Source organism: Phocoena sinus, chromosome 15 (genome assembly GCF_008692025.1).
Source record: "Phocoena sinus isolate mPhoSin1 chromosome 15, mPhoSin1.pri, whole genome shotgun sequence".
NCBI lineage: Eukaryota > Metazoa > Chordata > Mammalia > Artiodactyla > Phocoenidae > Phocoena > Phocoena sinus.
Genome location: NC_045777.1, coordinates 23096795 through 23106228, shown reverse-complemented (window position 1 = coordinate 23106228; position 9434 = coordinate 23096795). Strand labels below are relative to the sequence as shown.

Sequence of the window (9434 nt, the reverse complement as noted above, 5' to 3'; positions counted from 1 at the left end):
CTGCCTACACAGCCCTCTTTTCAGGTCCTTGAACGCTACACTGAGCTGCTCCCTGCCCCAGGGCTCTTGGGTGGCGCTTTCCTGTCCCTGAAACCCTTCCCTGTTCCTTCTTATCCATCAAGATTCTCAGCTTGCTGTCCTTTTTAGAGGGGCCCTCTGTAACCCTGTCTTGGCCCCCTGGTTTTCTCTGTCTCATGCCTTTGGGACACTTATCACGATTTATAACAGTTTTGTTTGTTTGTTTGTTTTTACCAGTTTTGTCTCTCCCCTTTGCTGAAAGGTAAGCTCTGTGAGCCCCAAGTCCACATCCATCCCGTTCAGGGCTCTAACCCAGCACCTGCCGTAGAACAACAATGACAATAGAAATACCCGGCATTTACTGAGCACGTACTCCATGCCAGGCACAATTCAAACCCCTCCAGAGGCCTTCATCCCTCAGTAACCCTTTGAGAGAGGCACAGTTTCCATCGCTCCCGTTTTAGAGATGAGGAACGCTCCTGCAGGACGGAGACAGGATTTGGTCTTGGGCAGTCTGCCCAGAGCCTGCACTTCCATACGGGCCACTGGGCTCTCCCCCGTCACTCCCTCTGCTCTAATGCACAGAGTAGGTGCTTGATAGATATTGGCTGGGTGAATGGACGGGAAGACAGGCTTCTCCCAGGGCCACCCAGACTTTGAGGGAAGAGCCAGGCTGTCACCCCAGCTTCCGCCTCCCAGTGTTTTCGGATGCTACTGGGGCATCGTCCTCAGCACCCAGTGGGCACCACGACAGTTTCCCTGCTTCCTGCCTCCTGTCAGTACAGGCTCAGCTCCCCGGGAACACCTCATTAGGCTTTCTTCTCATTACTTTGAGCAGATTGAAGAGTGGGAACGGAGACAGCCTGTTCGATCCGGATGTCGGGACAAGAGGTTTAATTTCCCAGGAGCCCCTGGCAGCTGGAGCAGACCCCTGAGGTCGGAGAGGGGACTGTGAACACAGGCACAAGAGCCAGTTGGGGTCTTCCCAGGATTGAATGGAGCTGGGCGGTGGCCCCGCATGCCTTCTCCCTGGGCTGGGGTCTCCCTGGTGAAAGGGGCAAAAACAGAAGTTTTATGGCCAGGGGCCTCCACACACTTGCTGTGTGACCTTGGGCAAGTCACTCCTCCTCTCAGGGCCTCAGACTCCTTTTTGATAAATGGCAGGTGCAGGATGGCTCCAGTCTTCGCACACTGTGAGGACCTGGGAAGCTGAGGGGCTGCCTCCAGAGGGAGTCATGGGGGCACTTGTTGACTGAAGGGTCAACAGGGTGGGCACGTGGGTGCGGCTGGGCGGGGGACCTGTCAGGACAAGGGGAGTCTGTTAGGGGCTAAAGTCTTAGATTGGCAAGCACCCTAACCTTGAAGGCCAAAGCCGCCTGGCAATAGCCTCAGTCCCGCCGATGTTGATTAATGGCCACGAGATGCCCGGGCGCCAGCAGCCGCCGTACTTGGTGGAATTATCTGTGATTTATGGGTTTGGGCCCCTCAGGGAGCAACTGTCTGAGCTCAGAGAAGCCTCAGAAAAATGGGTCAAGCAGGGTGGGGCCTGGATGGAGGCAACCACAGCCAACTAGAAGGGGCTCAGAGACTGACTCCTCTGACCCATGGTCCTGGTGGGGAAACTGAGGCCCACGGAGGGCAGGTGACATGCCCAGGGCCACTCAGCAGAGGGATTCCTCAATGTCAGGACTTGTTACTCTGCCACTTGTATGCCCCAAGCTGCCTGGCACACCCATTTTGTACCCTTGTCGTTTGCCAGCAAAGAGGCTTCTCCCTCTAACTGGCAGCAGAAACCAAAAGCCAGAGCTGGTGTGCGGTGCTGGGAGGTACTTTAGATGTCAGGGAAGGCCGCTCAGAGGAGGTGACCTTTTGGCTAAGCCCTGTGGGATGAGAGGGAGCCAGCTGTGTGAAGGTAGGAAGAGAGTGCGCCGAGTGAGGGGACCCGCACAGGCGAGAGCTCGGAGGTGAGACAGGGGCTGGTGCGTTCTGGGAAGAGCGAGTAGGGCAGGGTGGCCACGGGGGCTGAGGGGGAGGGGCAGGGTTAGTGATGCTGGTGAGAGGAGCGGGAGCTGGTAAGACCCCCGAGGGGTCTTCCAAGTCCCAGCCAGGCGTTCGGGCCTCCTCCTAAGTGCACTGGGAAGGCTCTGGAGGTATGTGAACAGCTCTGCTTTACATTTTCCAAAGACCCCTCCTGCCTCTATGTGAAAAGTGAATTGGAGGGGCCCACGGGGAAATGGGGAGCCTGGGATGGTGGCTGCTGCCGACTCTGGGGCAAAGGCGACCAAGGAGGACCCAACCGTGGAGCTGGGATTTATCCCTGGGATTCTCCTTTAAGCCTCTCACCACTGTGTGGGCAGCAACCAATTCTAATGTCTCAAAACCCATTCCAATCCATGATCCCCTTGATGCCCTACTCTAGGGCCAAGGACCCCCCTTTTGTACAGGCAGTACCACATCAGACAGCTTTTTGACTTGCTCAAAGTCACCCAGCTTGGAAGGAGCAGAGCTGGGACAGGAAGCCAGGTTTCTGGGTCCCCCCACTCTTTAATGCCTCCCCTGCCCCTTATCCCCCACCAGAGGTCAAGGCCGGGCCTCCTTAAAGGAAAAAAATTGGGGTTTTGAGGCTACCGGGAGCCCTCTATTGGGTGGATTTGAACTATATCTGCACGTGCATATGTGCGTGTGCATACACTACACTCAGCAGGAAATGTGGGATGGGAGCAGCTTGGGTGCATGTCTGGACCTCCTCTTTGCTGGAAAACCAGGCCAGAGCTGGAGGGGCCCCAGCAGTGCTGCCCTGGCCCGCCCTCTTCCTGGCACTTAGATGCCTGCTGGCAAGGGCACTGGCAGGCAGTGAGTGGCCGCTGGCCCATGGCTGCAGCTGACACATGTTGTCTCTGGGCCACTTCATGTCTCTGCTTTTAGCAGAGGACCCTCCAGCAGAACAAAGGGATCACCTTGGAGGGAGCTGCCTGACAGCAGTTCTGGCTGCTGTGGGCATGGGGGAGTCCTGTTCACCTTGCCACGGGGGACTTGGTTTGGAGCAGTGAGAAGAGATCTGCACTGGGAGATGGGACCCTGGGTTTCCTGGGGACTTGTGGTAAGTCAGGTCCCTCTCTGGTTCTGGTCCACAGTTTTCCCATCTGAACAGCTGAAGTGGAGTGGGATAGATTTGGCGATTTTAAAGGCCCGTTGGTCTGAATCTCTGCTCTCCACTTCACTAGCTGTGTGCTCTTGAGCAGCTAACTTCACCTCTCTGAGCTTCAGAATGTTTCTTGTTTTTGTTTTTGTTTTTTTGGCTGCACTGAGTGTCTTACAGGGATCTCAGTTCCCTGACTGGGGATAGAACCCGGGCCATGGTGGTGAAAGCCCGGAATCCTAACCACTAGGCCACCAGGGAAGTCCCAGAATGTCTGTATTCTTATTCTCATTTTAGTACTTACTTTGCAGGACTTCTGTGAGTAGACGCAGGTAAAATTCTTGGAAGACCGGGCACACAACAGGCACCCAATCATAGTTAGCCTCACGAATAATAACACGCACACAATCTAACATTAGTAGCTAGCATTCATTGGGCCCCTCCATGCACCACATACTTCTGTGCGTTCACTCTTCACTGCAGACCCATGAGGTCAGAATGCTTATTGTCCCCAGTTTACATTGACGGAACTGAGGCACAGAGAGGCAAAGGGCCATCCTGAGATGACACTGCTGGGAAGTGTGGAGCCTGACTGGCCATGGCTCCCTGCCTGTCCCCAGGTACTAATCTTCCTACTTGAATTCCCAAACCCCAGCAGAGTCAGCTCCTGGAAGTGTTTGCCAAAGGGAACCCTGTCTTAGGAGAGCTGCTGGGGTTTCAGCACCATGGATAGAGCCCATTGACCACCGGGCCCTGAGAAGAACGAAATGGCTCTCAGCTATGGCTGGGGCCCTGGATGGCAGGTCGTCTTCAGCGGGGTGGGACCCTCATCCTCACCGTATGGAGATAGCAGGGCTCTGGATGAGCCAGCAGAGCCAAGGGTCCACCCCTTCCCCTGGCTCAATGAGTCCACTGGATACAGAGGCTCGCCTTCCTAGAAGGGAAGGAGCCAGGGCGCCACTTCAGGTCCCAGCATCACCGCATGCCCATCCTAGGCTCTAGCGTTACCATGGCAACAGGTGGCGGTTGCACACCTGAAGACCTGGCTCTAGGAAACTCAGGGTGACTTGGCCTTGGGAAACCCAGGGGCTGAGTTTGAAGGGGTCGCCACTGACTCAGCTCTCCCTCCAGCCCACTGTATAGATGGGGAAACCAAGGCCCAGAGGAAGGAAAGCTGGATTCCTGGGATGTGCTAGCTGGAAAGTTTCCAGGGATCAGCTGGCCCCACTCCTCCATTATATAGATGAGAAAATTGAGGCAAAGGGCAATCATCAGGGAGATCTGCAGTAAGTCCTCCTGCAGTTGTCTTCTGGAAGCATTGATTCTTTTCCTTCCTCATATGTGCCATAATTTAAAAGCATGTGTTTTTGCGTGTTTGGTGTTTCTTCCCTGCTGGCAGGCAAACTGGGGCCAGGGTCATTTGTTCGTGGCCATATCCCAGGGCCAGTGCACACCACAGTGGTCACCATGGTGTAGACTCTGGGGCCAGTTGTCCTGGGTTCAGATCCTAGCTCTGCCATTTACCAGGTTTGAGACCTCAGGCAGGCCACTTCTCTGTGAGCCTCAGTTTCCTCATCTGTGAGGTGGGGAGAACGATGGCACCTGCCTCACGGGGTTGCTTTGCACGTTTGCTCCGTTGGTAGGAGCACTGAGCCTTGTGGGTGGCAAGCGCCAGCCAATGTCAGCTGTTGTCTTTGTTACTAGTTTGCAGGCACTTCATGAGGGCTTTCCTTCAGGACATCGGGGCAGACGTTTTTCATTCCAGCAGATATTTACTCCTCACCTGCCTTGTTAGAGGGCCTTGAAATTTAGCACATACTGAAATCCCTTGGAGAGACTTGACACTTCAGATTCCTGGCCCCATCAAAATTCCTGGGATCTGAACCTCTGTGGGCAGAGTCCAGGGTCTGCATCATTATGAACACCCCACACTTGTCATCACTGGTGGGAGACTGTTGTGGCTGCCTAGAGGGGTTCAGTGATGAACTGCCCTGCAAGCACGGGCTCGTGGGCTGCGAAGGCAGCCCTGTTCACCCTTAGCAGGACCTCGGGCCTCGCTCCACAGACACTGGAAGCCTGAACAAGGTGCTGAGCCCAGGGGAGGGGGGGTAAACCTTAAAGAGGAGCCATCAGGGAAGGCCTCCTGGAGGCAGTGGTGTTTCAAGCAGGCCTTGAAGAGTGGGGAGGATGTTGCCCAGCTGAGATTGGCAGATGGAATCATGGATGGGGGAGCAGCACACGCAAAGTGTTGGAGGCGGGAAAAACAGGTTGTGCCTGGTGTGTGGTGTGGGATGAGCTAGTAGATGATGTATTCAGAGAAGTGGGTGGGGTTTATGTGGCTCACCAAGGACCTCGAAGGCTACACCTTATCCAAGTCCTTTCACTTCCTTTCTCTGTCTTCCTTCCATCACTACAAGGTCTTAGGACCCATTTATTCAACCCCTGACCCCAATTATCCTCCTTCCCAGCCCCAGGTCTTCCCCATTCACTTTCTCCTCTTTCTCATCCATACCCTGACCTTGAAGTCTGTTCCCTATGAAATGGGAAGTCACAATGGCTGAAAATGGGTTGATTATGGCGGGAATGGGGTCCTGGCAGTGAGGGGGTGTGTCTTGTAACAGGACCTTTCAGTACTTTAGCCCAAGACAAGGGCTCTCGTGGTGGGAACTCAGACATGACAGAGGAACAGGGAGGCGGCCAGTGTGGCTGCAGTGCCTTTTCATGGGTCATTATGAGGATAAAGATTGATGATGCCCACTAAGTGTCCAGGGTTCACGCGGGCACATAGTAGGTGTTCAGTAATTAATGTGCCCATGTCATGAGTTTCGCAGGTCAGTTCTGGAGTAATTATTAACAGCTTCCCTTTCAATCTTATAAGCTCTTGGTTTGGAAGATAAATTATACAGTCATTGCATCTATCAATAATTGCTATTTCTTGGGAAGCTTAATTCCCTAAGGTGCTTCTGGGAGAGCAGCATCTCCGGTATCCCCAGGAGATGGCCGCCTTCCTCATACCGACATCCTCCCCGCCCTAGCCCCACTTTCCTGCCCCTGGAGGAGCAGCCCCAACGGGCACAGTGGTGCTCATGCCAGCCCCCCATCCCCAAGCAAACAGGAGTGTCAGCATCTCACAGTTGCCATATTTTCAGCATGGGAGTCCTGGGCGGCTGCGTGATTTCCCCAGCTGTGTCTCTGAAGGAGGTGCCTGGGGACAGGGAAGTGATCTGCTCAGGGAGGCAGGCCGTTGGCATGTGCACAGCCTGGTTTGTCCCCCTTGCTCGATTTGACCTTGGGCCTGGCTGGCTCCATCCCACCCTTGGACCAGTTTCTTATGTGCTGGAGAGGCAGTTCCCCTGTGGATGGTGGGGGCAGAGACGAGGTAGTGGATGAGTTTCTCGGGGCTGTGGGACTTGAGCAAGTGCCTGGGTTGTGGTGAAGACAGTCCCTCCTGGGCAGGGCAGTGGGGGTGGCCTCCTGCGATCTCAGCCATCATCCTGGCCCTGGGGACATTCTCTCTTCATGCCAGCACCTGCCCTGTCCTGACCCTTCTGAGACTCAGAATTCAGCTTCTTTAGATACGTGGATTGGCAGGTGCTTGACAAAATGTGGGCCTCACTTTCTTGGCCCGTAAATGGGCCTGATATTACTCAGCTGTTATTTCTATGGGGAGATCAGATGATATGATGGCTGCCAAGAGGCTTGCTTGCCCACAGTACCCGCAGGTGGGGAGGGAGTGGGTGATGACACCCTTTCGTTCCCACGGTGTCAGCACAGACCTCTGCACACAGTAGGTGATTACTCAGTGCGTCCCAGCAGCAGATGGCAGGGAGGTGACGTGTGCTGAGGGCTCTGTCTCCCCTTTGGAGAGGCCAGAGAGGAATGTAGTCACTGATGCCTGGGCGTGAGACCTCTGCTGCCCCCAGAGGCTGGTCTGGCGGGGAGAGGGGGGCACTGTTCCCATCAGGGTGACTTCACCCTACCTGTCACCTGGCAGCACCATGCGCCCCTAACTCAGGAACCCTGAAGACCTGAGGGGTCAGATGCCAGGCCAGGGAAGCTAGAGTTGTGGTGGGGTGTCTGTGGGCCCAACAGATCTAGATGTTATGCCAACTCTAATGCATGCTGCCTCTCTGACCTCAGGCAAGTCATTTTGCCTCTCAGAGCCTACAGTTCCCTCTGTAAAATGGGGATAATGGAAGAGGGTTCGCAGAGTTAGGGAGACCCGATTACATTGGCACAGAGGAGCGAGTAGCACCTGCTGCTGCTGGGATTACCCTTATCTTCGTGTCAGCTCTGCCCGTTGGCAGGACCTGGCATGTCATTGTAATGATGCTGTAAATGGCAGATGCCCTGCAAGACATTAGGGCAGTGGGCTCCGCATCCCGGCTTAGGTAATACGCTTTCCTCTTTACGCCCCCCTCGCCTCGGCGCCACAGCCTCCCTTCCTGCTCGGATCCGGGTCCCCAGGCTGGGCGGCCAGCACGCACCCATCGCCTCTCCGGAAGAGTGATGATGGTTAGGTTTCCCTTGATGCGAATGAGAGTTGTAACAAATTGTACAGGATTAAATTCAAATGACCAGAGGAAAATGTTATTTAATATTGCTTAAGCTGATGGCCCGGAGGGTGGGTGCCGAGTCCACCAGACGCTGCAACTGAAAAGCCAGGTTCAGAAATGTCAGGTATCCTCCGGGAGCTGCTCTGTGTCTCTGAGAAAGCTGCCAACATCGCCCGGGCGTGCAAGCCCTCTTCCAGCTGCTGATAGAAGAAAAGAAAGAGGGAGAAAAGAACAAGAAGTTTGCAGTTGATTTCAAGCCCCTGGCTGGTGTACTGGTACAGGAAGCTATAAAACAGAGTATGGAGAACAAGTTTCCAGGCTTGGGAAAAAAAATTTTTGGAGAAGAATCCAATGAGTTTACCAATGATTTGGGGGAAAAGATTATCATGAGACTGTGTCCAACAGTGGAAGAAACAGTAGATCTTCTCAACAAAGTCCTTAATGGTAACAAGTTGGCATCTGAAACGTTAGCCAAGGTTGTACATCAGGACGTTGTCTTTAGTGACCCAGCTCTGGATGCAATAGAGATCAACATTCCGCAGGACGCTTTGGGAGTTTGGGTGGATCCTATAGATTCAACTTATCAGTATATAAAAGGTTCTGCTGACATTGAATCCAACCAAGGAATCTTCCCCAGTGGACTTCAGTGTGTCACTATTTTAATTGGTGTCTGTGACATACAGACAGGGGTGCCCCTGATGGGAGTCATCAACCAACCTTTCGTATCACAAGACCTAAACACCCTCAGGTGGAAAGGACAGTGCAACTGGGGCCTTTCTTACATGGGGACCAATATCCATTCATTTCTGCCTCCCGTCTCTACAAGAAACAGCAGTGAAACGCAGAGCCAAGCGACCCAAAACCCCAGCTCTGAGGCGGAATGCTCCCACCCATCCTCAGATGTCATTAATACAAGTGAAAAGGAGACCATCAAGGCCGCACTGTCACGTGTGTGTGGAGATCGCATATTCCGTGCAGCTGGGGCTGGTTACAAGAGCCTCTGTGTTGTCCTCGGCCTTGTTGACATTTACATCTTCTCAGAAGATACCACGTTCAAGTGGGACTCTGTGCTGCTCACGCCATCCTCAGGGCCACGGGTGGGGGAATGGTGGACTTAAAAGAGTGCTTGGAAAGAAACCCCAACTCGCGGCTTGACTTACCACAGTTGGTGTACCACGTGGGAAACAGAGGCGCTGCTGGAGTGGACCAGTGGGCCAACAAGGGAGGACTAATCGCTTACAGATCAAAGAAGCAGCTGAAGACATTCCTGAGCCTCCTCCTCAGACACCTTGTGCCTGTGGATGCACATACATAGACGAGCTCCATCCTCAGGGACTTGAAACCCAGCTATGAACCTAGTTTCCACCTCTCTATCTTTTGAAGACAGCTTTGTCCTATTGACAGTCAAAGTTCACCTTCCTCTTTTGAGGAGCATTTTTCCATTATGTGTTCATAATGTTAATGTCAATAAATGACTGATATTCGTGCTGCAAAAAAAAAAAAAAAAGACATTAGGGCAGGTGCTAGGGCTCATCCTGTCATTTGCTCAATAAGTATTTATTGAGCATCTTCTATGTCCCAGCCACTGGGCTGGGGGCTCCAGATACATCCGTAAGGAAAAGAGATAGTGTCTTCCCTGCTGGGCTTACTTTCGGGATGGGACTCATCGAACCAACCAGTACATATGATGTACTAGAATCCGGGTGGTGTTGCATGCTATA

General features: G+C 53.6%; 1 protein-coding gene across 1 annotated transcript; it reads left to right on the top strand.

Moving 5' to 3' along the window:
* Nucleotides 1-7830: 7830 nt before the first annotated feature.
* On the top strand, nucleotides 7831-9028 carry LOC116740704 (inositol polyphosphate 1-phosphatase-like). Its single transcript, XM_032606550.1, is given in 3 exon segments — nucleotides 7831-7894; nucleotides 7897-8775; nucleotides 8778-9028. Coding segments are annotated over 3 exon segments (1194 nt in total).
* The last annotated feature ends 406 nt before the right edge of the window (nucleotides 9029-9434 follow it).